The 17,188-nt window shown below is 48.0% G+C and overlaps 1 protein-coding gene across 1 annotated transcript in view; it reads right to left on the reverse strand.

The window, feature by feature from the left end:
• The window catches only part of ATRN (attractin), a 166,607-nt gene that overhangs the window by 48,602 nt on the left and 100,817 nt on the right, over positions 1 to 17,188 (reverse strand). Inside the window, exon 25 of the mRNA XM_068149435.1 lies at positions 2,433 to 2,494. Coding sequence (XP_068005536.1) covers positions 2,433 to 2,494 — 62 coding nt within the window. The remainder of the gene's footprint in view (positions 1 to 2,432; positions 2,495 to 17,188) is intronic.

The following is a 17,188-nucleotide window of genomic DNA, read 5'->3' on the forward strand; positions in this document are numbered from 1 at the left end:
GCAGGGGCACCCACAGGAGACTGCCCAAAATCACAATATCCAGGTGGGTTTGGAACCTCTCCAGAGGAAGGAGACTCCATAAGCTCTCTGGGCAGCCAGCTCCAGGGCTCCAGCACCCTCCCAGGGGAGATGTTTTTCCTCTGTTCAGATGGAACCTCCTGGGTTCCAGTTGCTCCTTGTCCTGTCACTGGGCACCACTGAAAAGAGTTTGCCCCCATCCTGCTGACCCTTTCTAAACTGAAGCACTGAGAACATCCCCTCACACTCTTCCCTGTTGTGGACTTGCATTTTCAGCTGTGCCACTGATCTATCATGCACATATCTTCTGCTTCAACCTGTGATTCTCTTCCAATCACAGGGCTGGAGGAATCCCCCATATGGCAGAGTTTCAAACTCTCAGATGCAGGTGGATCTGGGTCAGCAGAGAACTGATAGATAGGTTTTAAAGCCCAGATTGCTCTCCTGCCATCAAAGAGGAACAGAAGAACCAAGTGCTTCCCCATTCATTCTCCTTTTAAGTAATTACCCTGCCACAAAGATCTTCAGGGCAGACCTTGACCGTGCTTGGATTCAGCCTAACAAATGCTTCAGTCTGATCCTGGAGTAAACACTTCATCTGTATCAATGGCAGCAAGGTGGTGGTTTGAGCACGCTGTTTATATGGGATTCTATTAAAGCACACTCCACTCTGGGACTGCCACACACTTAAAAAAATAAATGATCTAAGCCACTTGTCTGAAGGACCCATCTGGAACTCCTTGCTTTAATTAAATTCAGCATGGAATCTAAAGCAAGATATTATTCCCATTGCTTATGTTAAAATGGGTACAACGCTGCCTGCTTTGCAAGAGGATCTGCAGTGCTGTTTACCCCAGGTACAGCCCTCCTGAGGGAGTTCCAAGTGCTGGGCTCTGCACATTGGCCACAGCAACCCCATGCAGTGCTACAGGCTGGGGGCAGAGTGGCTGAGAGCAGCCAGGCAGAGAGGGACCTGGGGGTGCTGGTCGATGGTAGGCTGAACATGAGCCTGCAGTGTGCCCAGGCAGCCAAGAGGGCCAATGGCATCCTGGCCTGCATCAGGAACAGTGTGGCCAGCAGGAACAGGGAGGTCATTTTGCCCCTGTGCACTGCACTGGTTAGGCCACACCTTGAGTCCTGTGTCCAGTTCTGGGCCCCTCAGTTTAGGAAGGAGGTTGACTTGCTGGAAGGTGTCCAGAGAAGGGCAACAAAGTTGGTGAGGGGCTTGGAACACAGCCCTGTAAGGAGAGGCTGAGGAGCTGGGATTGCTCAGCCTGGAGAAGAGGAGACTCAAGGGTGACCTTATCACTCTCTACAACTACCTGAAGGGAGGTTGTAGACAGGCAGAGGTTGGTCTCTTCTCTCAGGCAGCCAGCACCAGAACAAGAGGACACAGTCTCAGGCTGTGCCAGGGGAGGTTTAGGTGGGATGTTAGGAAGAAGTTCTGTACAGAGAGAGTGATTGCCCATTGGAATGGGCTGCCCGGGGAGGTGGTGGAGTCACCATCACTGGAGGTGTTCAGGAGGAGACTTGGAGTGCTTAGTGCCATGGGTTAGCTGTTTAGGTGGGTTGGATTGGTTGATGGGTTGGACACAATGATCTTGAAGGTCTCTTCCAACCTGGTTTATTCTATTATTCTATTCTTATCAATCAACCATTGGTTTGTATTTGTGGAGTATTAACAGTTCCTGGCACAGAGGCTGACACAGGAGATTTGAAACCTGAAAGAGCTGGCCTGTGATGCTGGGGGGGAGCATTTAGTTTGTGTTGGAGCTATGCTTTCTTGGAGGATAGAAGAGAAAACAAGTGCTGAGATTGTTTCTGTTGGTCTTCACTTCCAGGGAATCATCAGGGTGCTTCACACTAAAAATGAACCTTCCCAAGCAGCTCACAAGGACAAAAGGGTATTTGGCTTCAGTTGTGCTGGTGTGTGTGTTTGTGTTAAACTTGACATGTCTTCAGAGCTCAGTTTAAAACCAAGAGGTGCTACCTAAGGAGTCTGATATGGGTCCAAGCTTTACTCAGTCTGAGATGAGCCCATGCTGGCTGATTTGTGTCTGATGCTGTGTGAGTATCTGCACTGGCTGTAAGTTATCCAGTTTGATCCATGATGTGGTAACTCAGATGATGTCTCCTCTATCATTTTAAAAGCAGCTTCTCCACTTCCAAAAGCCTCCCCCACCTCCAGCCTCCCCTTCCCTTCACACACAGGACCAAGCTTCATTTGCAAAGATGGACTGAGAATTTTCCTAACTATTTCCTCACAGAATACTTTAAACAGATTTAAACAGATTTAAACAGAGATTTCCATTTTCTAGGCTCCAATGTCAGACACTGAAGTTAAAAACCCAAAGGCTACAGCAAAGAGCAAAACCCAAAGAAGAAACATTTAACCATCTTAGATGGACAAGTACCTGAAAAAGGTCACAAAGAACTGCACCAGGTCCATAAAGTTGCTGTGCTGTGAGAACGCAATCTGCAAGAGAAAAACACAAATGCCTCCTGTTACTCACTGCTCAGTAAACTGCACTCAAGATGCACTGCTGTTGGGATCAAAGAAGTACACTGCAATGGATCTTTACTCAATGAGCATTGTTGCACACTGCTTTGGAAAAGCTCTGAAATACTCTGAGGGGAAAGGAAACAAACGAAAACCTCCTGCTGTGTCGCGTTAAGTGACTAGACAAGGAACATCTCTCCCAACAGCATTGAAGGAATTGCCTTCAGTGTATTTTAACTACCTTGGAGAACAAAAACACCCCACAAAGTTAGAACACAGGCGTTTCCCAGAGATCAGATTAGAGCATCTCTAATTATTGTGTCCACAGCAACCCAAACACAGCATTTAAAGGCTCAGAATGCATACTCCTCATTATTTACACACCAGCATCTCCTTGGGCAGGTAACTTGCAGCAAGAGCAGCAAAGAGGCATGAAAGGCAGAAGGTAACAGATGCTGTAGAGTGGCATTCATCCTACCTCCCTTCCCTGCAATCCCCTCGAAGTGCAGGGGAAAGTGGGTAAAAAACAAGTGAGTATTTTGGCCAAAAAAGAAACCAGAGGAAAGAAGTGAGCAGGGAGCTGGGAAGGAAAGAAGTGAGCAGGGAGCTGGGAAGGAAAGAAGTGAGCAGGGAGCTGGGAAGGAAAGAAGTGAGCAGGGAGCTGGGAAGGAAAGAAGTGAGCAGGGAGCTGGGAAGGAAAGAAGTGAGCAGGGAGCTGGGAAGGAAAGAAGTGAGCAGGGAGCTGGGAAGGAAAGAAGTGAGCAGGGAGCTGGGAAGGAAAGAAGTGAGCAGGGAGCTGGGAAGGAAAGAAGTGAGCAGGGAGCTGGGAAGGAAAGAAGTGAGCAGGGAGCTGGGAAGGAAAGAAGTGAGCAGGGAGCTGGGAAGGAAAGAAGTGAGCAGGGAGCTGGGAAGGAAAGAAGTGAGCAGGGAGCTGGGAAGGAAAGAAGTGAGCAGGGAGCTGGGAAGGAAAGAAGTGAGCAGGGAGCTGGGAAGGAAAGAAGTGAGCAGGGAGCTGGGAGGTGGTTAGAAGGAGAAGGAAAGAGTCAGTTAAAATTAAGGGAGCAGAGGGAGGCAAGCCAACAGCAGAGCAACTTCTGCAATAGCAGGGAGCAGGAGTTTCTTTGCAGGTACCTCCTGTCTCCTCTGACTATCAATCTCAGCACCACAAGAGGCTGTTAACTCTTTCATGCAGTGACTGAATTGATTTTGAAGTGTCACTTACAAAAGATTCCAGGGCTCTTCAATTTGCTTAAGGCATGATCTGCTCTTTTTCTTTTCCCTAATAAACTGCACGTTGTGCTGCCTTGAGCACAAATACAAATCTCCCCCCTCCCAGCAACAGTCACATTCCACAGATCATGAATAGATGCAAGACGAGTTACTGCTAGGGTTTCTGTGGCTCAAAAGCACCTTCCATTATCGTATTTGCTTTAAATATTCATTGCAACTTGCTCCAGAAGCTGAACAAACTTAATTCCCTTATAAATGTATGGCAATCCTCTGAAGTTGAAAGCTCCTCTACAGCACATAACTCCTGCTTCACTGAGAAGCTGACTTGAAACCTGCAGACCAGATGCTTGTGATGCCTGCAGAAAACAAGAGAATACAGTTCCTTGCTGATTTTCCCCCTCCCCTGTAAAGTGTTCCCCAATAGCTTTTGCATTAGAAGTCACTGAGTGTGACTTCACTTTTCATTCTGACTCAGTGCATGGTAACTGAGGTGGCTTTATAGGCATAAAACTGCTCCATTTCAACATGGGGAAAAGCTTTCTCACTGGGAGGGTGCTGGAGCACTGCAGCAGGCTGCCCAGAATGGTTGTGGAGTCTCCTCCTCTAGGGACTTTCAAGATCCATCTGGATGCATTCCTGTGACACCTGCCTTAGATGATCCTGCTTTGGCAGGGGAACTGGACTTGAAGATGGCTGGAAGTCCCTTCCAGCCCCTACCATTCTATGGTCCTGGAATGTCTTTAAGGCAAAGAAGTTTCTGACTCAAATACCCAGCACCCAACCTGGGTTTGTGCCTGGAATTGGCCCAACCCAGATGCTGGACCCTGCACTTGGACTTGTTGAGCCTCATGCAGTTTTCACTGGGCCAGACCACTGCAGGTGACCATTAGGACCAGCGTGTGTGATGGAAACCCATTAGAAGACACTCAGCTCTTGCTTACAATGGACAGATTCTGGGGCAGATGAATGGGACTGCAAATTCACCTCTCAGCCTCTACCAGAGGAGGGCTTTGTTTGGTGACACATGTGCAGGCATGAAATACAACAGAGGAGAGAAGTTTTGCCCTGTTTCCTACCACAGCACTACAAAAGCTTCACCAGTGGTGCTGCTTCTGCTACCTGTTGGAGCTCTTCTCTTGCAAAGACCAGCTGAGGGTCTGTTCCTTGTGCACAGGAAAATAAGCACCCAGGTTGTTTTCTGCAATTGACTTCTCACAAGCTCGAACCACTTTCTGCTATTAAACCTGACCAATTTATGTCACAGGCAATTTAGGATCATAATTGTTAATAGTTTGCTTACTTAGAGCTTAATTTCCCCTAATGTAATCTGTTCCTAGGACTTAATTAATTCAGTTACCAAAAAAAAAGTGGTTAGAAATAGCTGTTAAAAGAGCCTGCTCGTTCTGGGGACAGGGAAATATGCTCCACATTTCTTAGCAGCCCAGGTTTTTAATTAAGTTTAAATGACAGCAGGAGATTCATTTATCCTTTTGCAAAGAAAATAATACAGCAGCTAATTGTGCACTGAAGGAACCGGCAGGGAAACCACAGGCACCAGCATCTAGCTCCTAGTGAGGGCTGGGTAAGTCTCCTCCAAGCGGCAAGCAGCAAAGCCCAACTGCCACTCTCACGCCATCCGTGTCCTTCAGAGGTGTTTGAAACTACCTTCTGAGGGAATAATGCTGTAGCCTTAAGTAGTGCACATCAAAACAGATCAGAACATTAATTAGGTTAATTCCAGGGAATATTCTAATGCTTGTGTTTATCTGATCTGAAAAGGTACCTGCAAACAGCACACCAGCTTATCAGGCTTCCTCTAATGCCACATCAATTGAGAGATCAAAACAATCTGGCTGCTTTCCAGAGGAACAAAACCAGCTGGCTATATGGACTGATTCAAACGCACAATCAAGAGCTTTGCTTTCTTTATCACTTCCTTAGCAGAAAATATTCAGCAAAGGAGGAGATTTGGCTGCCTCCAGCTAGCCAACAACATCTCCAAAGACACACTTCAAAGGAGTTAATGGCCGAGTACTTGGCCACAAAACATCCTGAGTAAAGGAAAGGCAATTGGAACTTAACTGACCTTTCAGTAACAAACGGCATTTCAAAGTGACTGAGCTTGGTATCTCCTCTCCCGAGAAGGACTTGGGGGTGCTGGTTGACAAGAAGCACAACAGGAGCCAGCACTGAGTGCTCACAGCCCAGAGTCAGCCTGTCCTGAGCTGATTCCCAGCAGCTTGGGCAGGGAGGGGATTCTGCTCCTCTGCTCTGTTGAGACACCCTCCACAGTGCTGGGGCCAGCTCTGGAGTCCACAGCACAGACAGGGAACCTGCTGGAGCGAGGCCAGAGGAGGCCACAGCAATGTTGGGAGGGCTGGAAGCCCTCTGCTGTGAGGCCAGGCTGGGAGAGCTGGGGATGTGCAGCCTGGAGATTTAAAGGGTCTACAGGAAGGATGGGGAGGGACTTACTACAAGGGAATAGTAATTGGACTTGGTGATCCTGAGGGTTGTTTCCAACCTGAATGTTTCTGTGATTCTGAGAAGGCAGACTTAGCCTTCAGTGTGGAAGTGGTGAGACACTGGCACAGGCTGCCCAGAGAAGTTGTGGATGTCCCATCCCTGGAAGTGTCCTGAGGCCAGGTTAGGCTTTAAACAACCTGATCTAGAAGAAGTTGTCCCTGTCCACGGCAGGGGGGTTGGACTAGGTGATCTTTAAGGTCCCTTCCAACCCAAGCCATTCTATGCAAACAAGAGCAAAGACTGGCAGCCCTCTTTCTGCACCTGTTCTTCCCCTGCTAACAATTCAGGGTTATTTACATGCCATGCTCCTCCCTGGCTCCACTGTGGTACAAAGTGACTCAACTGACATCAGCAACTTCATGTGAGACATGAGTAAACGGGAAATTGGCAGTGATATTTTGAGCAGGACACACTCCTAGAATAGAACTGTAAAAGGAGAGAAAAACCAGAAGTCCAATTAACTCCTGAAACCAGAGAAGTGCAACAGAGGAGGCACACCGGGAAGCAGGCTACTGGAGCCTGGTGCTTGCTGTGAATGGAGAAGATATCAAAAGGTCCCTACTGCTAGATGCATTAACCTCACCCAGCAGGTGGGAGAATGCCACAGCACTCCTGTTTTCAAGGTTTATGGGACCACACAGCACTGAAACCCACAGAAATTCAGAGGGTTCCTTCATTTAACTACAGCCCCAGCACCAAAGCTAAAGAACAAAAAAAGTAAGCACGGAAAACAGAGGCCAGGAGCTCCAAGGGCTTCCACAGAGACAAAGCCAGCAGCCAAACAAGCTGCAGGTGACATTTCTGTGCAGTTCCCCTCTCTTTCCTCCTCAGTATTTCTGCTGTCTCTTCTTTTCATGGTTAGAGGCAAGGATTTAACCTGACCTTGGAGAATACAGACAACAGTAAGAGGATGCTGTGGCCTGAATGCTGAGTGCCTGTGCTTCTGCCAAAGGACCAGCTGAAACACAAACAGGTTTTAGGTATTCTTGAGCAAAGCCAAAGTCATGAGGGTGGTCACTCTGCCCTCTGTGACAGAGATGGGGGAAAGGTTGTCCTTGTGCTCAAGAGGAACAGCGTTGCCCAGTTCAGTTCTCCTTTAGACACAAGCCAAAGGAGCTGTGGTGACACACGTGGCAGAACACAGCTTGCTCTTGGTGCTCTCCACTCGACAGCAGCAACCAGCCAACTCCAGTCTCAGCAGTGAGACTCCAGGAAAGCTTGAGCCAATCTAGCAACCCAGCTGCACCACCTGAAGGGTGGGCCTGGCTCTGCCACATGCTGCTGCTGTTTCACACGTTCTGTCAATGTCTCTACTGAACCTAGGCAAGCTGCTAAGACAGTAGAGAGATAACCATAGGAATGCTGGACTTTCTGCTGGTGTTTTTAATGTCACCCTGCTCACTAAGGGATGAAGCAAACTCAGCAGCAACCCAAGGGAGATCACAGAACCCAGGCAGGGTTGGAACCTCTCCAGAGAGGGAGACTCCACAACCTAGAAATTCCACAGCCTAAGAAACCATGAACTTCTTAAAGCAGCCTCACAAAGCCTGTTCTAGCCCTTGGTGCTCTAGGAGAGCATACTCCAGCTTTGTCTGAGTAGCTTTGTGGCACAGTGTGCTGAAAGTTTCTTTTTGGATGCCAGGGGATCAGCTGCCCTTGGTCTTCTTTCCTCTGGGGAAAAAAGGCTGAGCAGGTCTGTCTCCTGAAGACCCAAGCTGTTTGCATCGAGATGCCCCAAGTACACTTGGGCTTTTTCACAAAGGGATAATGGGATACAAATGTCAGGGAATGAAGACATTTGACAGTGAAAGGTGGCCACTGGATCTCCAAAAGGGAAGAGCAGCACTAGAGCTCCTCACCTCGGGGCAGGGTTAATGTTCAGCTAAGTGCAAAGCAAGACCCACTCTGGAAAAAAAACCACAAGATATTTGCATCCCTGAGGAAGAAGCAGAGCTTGTTACAGGTCAAGATTTCACCACCACCTTTATTTAGAATAAACCAAACCAGGTTGGAAGAGACCTTCAAGATCCTTGCGTCCAACCCACCCAAACAACTAACCCATGGCACCAAGCACCCCATCAAGTCTCCTCCTGAACTCCTCCAATGATGGCGACTCCACCACCTCCCTGGGCAGCCCATTCCAATGGGCAATCACTCTCTCTGTACAGAACTTCTTCCTAACATCCAACCTGAACCTCCCCTGGTGCAGCCTGAGACTGTGTCCTCTTGTTCTGGTGCTGGCTGCCTGGGAGAAGAGACCAACCTCTGCCTGTCTACAACCTCCCTTCAGCTAGTTATAGAGAGTGATAAGGTCACCCCTGAGTCTCCTCTTCTCCAGGCTGAGCAATCCCAGCTCCCTCAGTCTTTCCTCACAGGGCTGTGTTCCAAACCCCTCCCCAGCTTTGTTGCCCTTCTCTGGACTCATTCCAGCAAGTCAACCCTTCCATCAATGCTGCCCCTATAAACATTTCTTCTCATACCCCAGCAGGAGTGTATAGTGTATTTGAGCAGCAGAGCAAACCAGATCCCACAGCCCACTGCAGCTGAAAACTCATCTTTGCTGAGCTAGCTTGCAGGTGGATCTCTAGCCTGGTCACAGCCACTTGCATCACTTCACACCATGAAGGCAGGAGGACATTGCTTTTCAGAGGCACAATGGATCCATTTCAAATGAACAGCAACACTACTCTTTGAGGTTAGGGAGAAAATGTAGGGTGACTTGACCTCTTCAAAAAGATTTTCACAAGCTGCAAGAACAACTTGTTGCACAGGGTAAGATGCTCTAGACAGGGAAGTTTAACCACAGAGAGAAGGAAAGGTCTGACAGCAATTAATTGCAACTTACAAAACTCTTGACACACAACAAATTGAAGTGCAGCATGATTCAGAGGTGGGAGAACCCAGACAGCTTGAGACACCTGATGGTGTGGACACGAGGAGGAGGAGTTGTGATACTCAAGTGAAAGCTGACAAATTTGAGTAGGAGATAAGCACCCACAGCTGCAGCATCAGCTGATCTGACAGATAAAGGTCCAGAAGAGATGGATCACAGAAAACAGAAGTCCCAGACCTAAGCCCAGATTGATCTGCGCCTGCTTGCAGTAAAAGAGTTCCTCACTGCACATGAGAAGCTCAAACCCCATCCACACCTTGAGTCCTGTGTCCAGCTATGGGGCCCTCAGTTTAAGAAAGATGTTGACTTGCTGGAACAAGTCCAGAGAAGGGCAACAAAGCTGGGGAGGGGTTTGGAGCACAGCCCTGTGAGGAGAGGCTGAGGGACCTGGGATTGCTTAGCCTGGAGAAGAGGAGGCTCAGGGGAAACCTTATTGCTGTCTACAACTACCTGAAGGGAGGTTGTAGCCAGGTGGGGGTTGGTCTCTTCGCCCAGACAACCTGACAGAACAAGAGGACACAGTCTCAGGCTGTGCCAGGGAGGTTTAGGCTGATGTGAGGAAAAAAATTCTTCCCAGCAAGAGAGGTTGGGCATTGGAATGTGCTGCCCAGGGAGGTGGTGGAGTCACCATCACTGAAGGGGTTTAAAAAGAGACTGGATGGGGTGCATGGTGCTATGGTTTAGTTGATGAGATGGTGTTGGGTGATAGGTTGGACTTGATGATCTCAAAGGTCTTCTCCAACCTGGCTAATTCTGTGCTCTGTGTTCTACTCTGTAAACCAAGCACACTCAGACCGCTGCTCCCTCTTATGCAGAAGAACTTTGTGGCCAACTGGGTGCACCTGCTCAGATTTACATGCTCCAACAAGTGAAAATAAAACCCCCACTAAAATTTGATTCTTCACACCTCCTCATACAAGGCAGGCTGCTGCTGGGTGAAGGCCCAATGAAAGAGATAAACGACTTCCTCCCCTCTTTGCTGCAACCCTAACCAAGCCGTTGAGCTTTACGGCGCAAACACTTGGTACTGCGCGCACATCAAACCTCGCTCACTCCTGAACCCAGCCCGAGCTGGAAATCGATTGATATTCCAATACTGTGCCTCCCTTCTGCAGCAGTCACAAATTGTCACTTTGCAGCTAATTGGCTGCAGTCAGCAGCTGGCTGAGAAATGCCAATTATCTGAGCTTTGTCTCCCCGCGCGAGCCCTCGGATTGCTGTGCAGAGCAAACAGGGCCAGGGCCGCCTCTAAATTACACACAGGGCTTCAGACTCGGCTCCCCCCAGCCCACCCCCAATTCCCTGCATCAGAAAAATTACCACACAAATCTGACAAAGGGGAAGTATTTGCTCAATAAACAGCCAGGTGCTGAATAGTGATGCTCATCTCAATTTAAAGAGCACTAGCAAACAATGTTCTGCAAAGTCCCATAATTGGAACAGCAATCTCTGATCAGACCCTGCACACCTCCTCACTACAGTAAAACATCTCCAAATGCCACAGGAAACCTGAAGCAGGGCTAGGAGAACAGCAGCTCTTCTGAACAAGGAGTGGGGTCTGGTGGAAGGCATCCTGGCTCATGGCATAGGGGCTGGAACTAGATGAGGGTAATGGCTTTAAACTGAAGCAGGGGAAATTTAGAGTGGCCATAAAGAGGAAGTTCTTCAATATAAGTGGAGTGAAACACTGGAACAGGTTGCCCACAGAGGTGGTGGAAGCCCCATCCCTGGGGACATTCATGGTCAAACTTGATGGGACTGCTGCTCACTGCAGAGAGGTTGGGCAAGATGACCCTCCAGTATCCCCTCTGACCCAATGCATTCTCTGGTCCTATTCTATCATCTTCAAGGTCCTCTTCAACCCAAACCATTCTGAGATTCTATACATTCTACAAACTACCTGAAGGGAGGTTGGTCTCTTCTCCCCAGCAACTAGAACAAGAGCACACAGTCTCAAGCTGTGCCAGGGGAGGTTTAGGCTGGATGTTAGGAAGTTCTTCACAGAAAGAGAGATTGGCCCTTGGGATGTGCTGCCCAGGGAGGTGGTGGAGTCACCATCCCTGGAGGTGCTTAGGAAGAGACTGGATGGGGTGCTTGGTGCCATGGTTCAGTTGATTAGATGGTGTTGGGTGACAGGTTGGACTCAATCTCAAAGGCCTCTTCCAACCTGTTGAATTCTCTTCTATTCTCTAAGGAAGCTGTGATTGCTAAGGATCATATGGGATGAGAGATTTAGAACACTTACTGATGTGTACCACAAAAGCTTTGCAGTATGCCAGCCACAAAGTCTCTGCAGAAACTCTAAAGGTTTTATATCCTCAATAAAGTAGTAAAATGAGTGTAGATATGTTTAGATATCATCTAGATCAACTATAGAGAGTTCAAAGTATATACTCACATATCTTTCTGTATTATCATATTAATGATGAGGGAGCCAGAGCACCTCTGCTACAAGGACAGGCTGAGGGAGCTGGGGTTGGTCAGCCTGGAGAAGAGAAGGCTCTGGGGGAGACCTTCAAAACCCCCCCAGACAAAACATTCAGGTAGTCTGAAGATACTTTGGGTCAAGGTGTAGGAACCAGGACAGTGCTAGTCCTACATGCAAAAGAGACTGTTTTAAGAACTAACACATGGCACACAGCATTGAGGAAGAAAAGAGGAGAAAACAACCACCACAAAACTGCCACCAGACTGTATTCTTCCAGGCCTGCTCTCCACCCTGCTGGTCAATGCTGCCATGAGCAACGCTTGCCAATATGGTTTAAAAACACAAAACCCAACTATCCTTAAAAACATCAAGTCAGGAAAATAAGTGAGAGCAAAAGAAGTCTCAGTGACGCTCCAGGAATGGTTTGTTTTCAACAGAAGCAGCCCCACAGAGCTGTCTGCGAGCTGTTCTCTGCCTGCTGGGCGCTCTGTCGTCACGTCTGGTAGCTCAACAAGCCAGAGGCTTGCTGGTTTGTCACCCTCTGTTAGCAGGGGATATATTTTTCCCCTGGTGGTTCAGCCAGGTTTATCTACTGCAGCACTGGAGCACCCTGGCTCCTTGTATTTTATTGGCAGTGCACTTGTCCTCTCTTCATTAACTCTGCTTGCTGTTCTCTGCCTCTTTAAACCAGCTTCCCTACCAGGAAATACATCCAGCTCTTTTGGTAGCTGTAAAAGCTTCCCAGCACCGGCCCACATCACTCATTCCCTGAGATAGATTTGAGCCTGAGGTTTCCATTTCCATTCAGTGGTGGCACAGTCTATGTTCAAGAGCTACTCAGCACAGAAGTGCAGCAAGTGTAAGCACAGCATCAACCTGGGCCTCGCCCAGGAGAAGTTAATTGCCTAATGTGGACTTTGCTTCCACACAAAATCAGTTCTGTGGGTTTTTAGGTATTATGCTTCCCAGCCCTGCATCTGAGAAGGAAAAATAGCTCAGCTTCCTTAAAAGTAAGGCAATCCATGGATATCTTCTCCTATCCAAAAAAAACCAAACCCCTCATCCTAAGAAATCCTCCTGGTGTTATTAAATCTGAATCTCAGTCTGTGTCTCTCTGCTCTGCTGTAACTTTGCTTATTTATGCAGCTATGGTTTTGCAGCAGCCACACGAGCAGACTCCCAATGCTGTGTGCAGATAGGACAATAAACCCTGCCAACACTGAGTCACTGCAGTTCATCCCAAGTGCAGCTCAAGCTAGAGATATAAAACCCCAAGACTTCAGTCGTTGGGGAAAGGGACAAAGAGCACAACAGGCACTTGGGGGAAGTTCAAGCTTGAGCAACTGTTGGGCTTGCTGAAGCCACCACCACCACCAGAAAGCTGCCACACATCCCAGCAAGGGTTAACTGTCTTTGAGAGAAACCCTAGATCTGAAGGCTTTCAGAAGGTACCAACAAAAATGCTGCTCAGTATGAAAGGGCCCAACTTCTAAAAGGAGGAAAATGTCAGCAGTGGATGCCAAACACCAGGCGACAGGAGCAGATAAAAGAGGAGGCAGCTGTTTCATGTTGGAAAGTATCATTTAACCGTTCTGTTTTCAATCTTTCCATCCCCAGCAGAAGATGTCACTTTGCCTGCTCTGAAACAAAAAAGAAAACCAACCAAACAAAAAAAGCCCCAGCATGTAATTGCATGTCTCCCGAAGTAATTACATTCAACAGCAAATTTCATCAGATTAACAAATTGATTTACGTTTCATTGTTCGCTTTAAAGGGAACCTCTCACCGCAGCGAAAGGGGTGGAGGGAGAGAGGCTCCCAAGCACCTGCAGCCAGCTGCAAACAAAGGCAAGGGACATCATTAGCAAACAAGTTCGGCGCTCCAGGGCTTTCAGAAGCAAAGAAAAAAAGAGCAGGTTTGGAGGAGAAGAGTCCCGGAGCGCTAGGGGTGATTAGATCTCCACACCTAGATCTGTTCCTTGCCAGGGGAAGCCCACCCTTCTCGGCAGGGTCTCAAGCCTACATAAGTATTCAATCAAAGCAATCACTACCTGTCTAAGTACTTCATTCTCTTTGGCCAACAACAAAGCCAGTTATTCCCTCCCTTGCCCCTCACTGAGAGCTTTGAGTCGATTAGCCTGTGGCTTTTGATTAGAGAAGAACATTAGTTTAGAGAAAGGCTGGAACTCTGCAGGGCCATGCCCATTCCTTGGGGATATTTATGCCCTGTATCAAATACCCAATGTTTTCTCCAGACACCAATCAGGGGCTTAAGAATCCGTCACAGCCCCTGCTCTTTACCAGCGCTTGGGTTTCTTCTCTCTGTCTTACTCTGTGCATTATCAAAGCCTTTCAGTGAGGCTGTAAACCTCAGAGAGGTAACCCTAGAGAGCAGCACCACCTGCACCACTCACATCGCCTTACCGAGGTCAAAAGCCTTAAATCAAAGGAAGGTGGAAGCGTGGGATCCAGCAATCCTCCAGCTGGCAGGAGTAGCTGAGGGCTACTGCCTTCCTCAGCTGGCAGGAGCTGAGGGTACCCCCAAAGCTTTAGCTGGCTGTAGCAAAATGTCATCCATCACTTGGCTCTGCAAGAAGACAAATGCTTCCCCGACCACATTAAACACGGACTGGCAAGTAAAAGGAAAGCTTAATTGAAACTGGTGTTAAGATTCCTGCTAATGGAGACCACCTGTTCCATGGGTAATGCTGGCAATAAAAATAGCAGGATAGCAAGAATAGCAGGGGAAAGAGCATCAGAAGAAGAAATTCAATCCAAAACTGCTTCAGTGAAGGAGATTTCCTTTGAAAAATGAGAACTTGAGAAGATTTGGTATTTGCATACTGCTGGACACGGGAACCAGGAAACATTAAAGTAATGATGATAAAGATCAGAGCAAGAGCTTTGTCTGAGGATTGTGAAGACTTTGTAGGAATGTAATTCCTGGCACTTTATGAAATATTGGCTACTCTTCCCCACTTACAAAGCCACGTTCAGCACAAGAGCAAAAAAAAATGAGCCTGCTTTAATCAGCCAGACAGCCACTCTTTAGAAGAGCCTCAGTCTAGTTTGTAACTCATCTCTGCCCTGAGATCCAGCTGACACCAGCAGCACATGGCCCCACGTGAACTCAGCCTACATGCTAAAGCTGGCACTTCTCTGAAGCCAAACGTGGTGATGAAGTGCCAAGCAAACACACACGGTGAGGCTCTGCAACGGGTATATTCTGTATGCAAGAGGCTGCACAAAGCCTTTTGCCTCTTTTCGCCCCTTGAAGCATTCGGCTGATAATTAACGTTCAAGCCCATTCAGATTGAAACACTTCAAGCAACCCCCGAGAAAGAGAGGAGGCAATTGCCTGCTAATGACACAATTACAAACTCTGCTTTGTCCTTAATCAGCGGCCAGGCGCCTTCCACACTCCGAAAGGAGAGATCAATGCGAAAGGCTTTGTGGCAAGGGCTCCGAGTCTGGGAGAACAAAGCTCTAGAATCAAATGGGACAGCAAGTTAATGAAAACAAGGGTTTGGCTATGGAACGAGACGAGAACACAAGTTTTTGTTTAGCGAGTGGCACAAAACACCGACAGCAGCCAGCTGTAATGGAGCAGAAAGCTTAACAGCCATTACACAGGGTGGAAATGTGCAGTATTAGCAGCTCTGAATTTCACCCCCTGTGCGTTCGGGAGAGGGACTGGCTCACTGGAATCTGCTCCAGGCAGAGCAGTGAACGTCGTTAAAAACTGCTGACACGCACACCAGAATCGAAGGGAATTTCCAGCTCTCACCACCAACTACTTGTCACTTCCAGAACTGAAGTTTTGCCTCTGAGTGAGCTGAGTTTGGTCTGGATTGAAACCCATGAGAAGATGTCCCCTGAAAGTTTCTGCACTGAATTTCCTTGCTTCTTACTGTGAATCTGATCATTTGCATTCCATATTTGTGCCACTATGTCCTACAGCTCTTTTCTACTCTGAGATACATACTGAGAAACCAGCAAAGCAAACCTACAAAGATGAAGACAAAATAGTGAGGGGGGGGGAACCCACATTATATTCACCTGACAAAAATCAACCCTACAACATCCACTCATGTCCTCTTCTTCCTTCAGTGGAAGATAAGGAAGGCTTCAGGCAGCTCTTTCCAAGCAGGACAGAGAAAGGTGGAGAGCTGTGCAAAGTTTGCACAACACTTCGTGGCAGTGCAGGGAAAGTTTGTTAGCAGAGAGAAGCCACAAGGCAAAGGGAAAGGAAACACCGAGATGCTGCTGACAAGCCCTTACCTGGGTTTTCAAGAGAGCTTGGCAAGGCAAGGTTTTGAGTGACCTCCTCAGTGGAGCCTTCATAGTCAGAAACCTCTCAGAGGCGTCAGGAAGCAGAGTGCTGCCTTCGGAGGCATTTCTGCACTCGGCAGCTTTAGTCCTTTTACCAAATCATCACTGCAAATCCTTGAAGCAGGCAGGGAACGACATCTTAAACCAATATACTCAACAAAAGAAAACAACCAACCCTGAACTGAAGTGGTTTTGAAGAGAGGTGGAGCAAAAAGTGGGGGGAAAAAAAAAGCAGCAAGCCAGAATGCAGGGTTGGCAGGGACACAGCTATCTCTGACACAAAAGAGCATTTATGCTCTCTCCAAGGCCAGATTTTCACAGGCCAGAGAGGGAAGGAGAGACAGATTTCAATCAAGGATTTCAGAATGAAGTTACTAATGTGGAAAACAAGCCAGGATAAGAGACTCTGCTCTGGCTGTTTATGGTGATACTCAAACTACCCCCAAAAACCCACCCCAAGCATCAGCTGGCCATGGCACACTGCACAGGATCAGACCAAACATGGGTGAGCTGCCAGGTGACGCAGGGAATGTTTTCCAGCAGTCTGGCAGCAGCAGAGTTTCACTGACTTCATCATCCTCCTTGTATTAAAAACACTCCCATTCCAAAAGGGAAATTGAAACACGTTCTGTAGCTGCAGAAAGCAACTCTTATCCAGTGAAAGGAGAAACAACAGAACAGAGAATAGAATAGAGCACAGCCCTGTGAGGAGAGGCTGAGGGAGCTGGGGTTGCTTAGCCTGGAGAAGAGGAGGCTCAGGGGAGACCTTCTTGCTCTCTACAGCTACCTGAAGGGAGGCTGTAGCCAGGTGAGGGTTGGTCTCCTCTCCCAGGCAACCAGCAACAGAACAAGAGGACACAGTCTCAAGCTGTGCCAGAGGAAGTTCAGACTGAATGTTAGGAGGAAATTCTACACAGAGAGTGTGATTGGCCATTGGAATAGCCTGCCTGAGGAGGTGGAGTCACCATCACTGGAAGTGTTTAGAAAGAGACTGGATGGGGTGCTTGGTGCCATGGTTTAGTTGATTAGGTGGTGTTGGATGACAGGTTGGACTTGATGATCTTTGAGGTCTCTTCCAACCTGGTTTATTCTATTCTAAATGTGCAGGTAGTTAAGAACAGAACAAGAGGGAATGCCCTCAAGCTGGGTAGGTTTAGACTGGACATCAGCAAAAAATTTCTCAGCAAGAGTGGTCAGGCATTGGAATGTGCTGCCCAGGGAGGTGGCTGAGTCACCAGCCCAGCATGTGTTTAAAAGTCGTTTAG

This window comes from Melanerpes formicivorus, unplaced genomic scaffold, assembly GCF_026170545.1.
Source record: "Melanerpes formicivorus ecotype bairdi unplaced genomic scaffold, bMelFor1.0.p_v2 SCAF_18, whole genome shotgun sequence".
Lineage (NCBI taxonomy): Eukaryota > Metazoa > Chordata > Aves > Piciformes > Picidae > Melanerpes > Melanerpes formicivorus.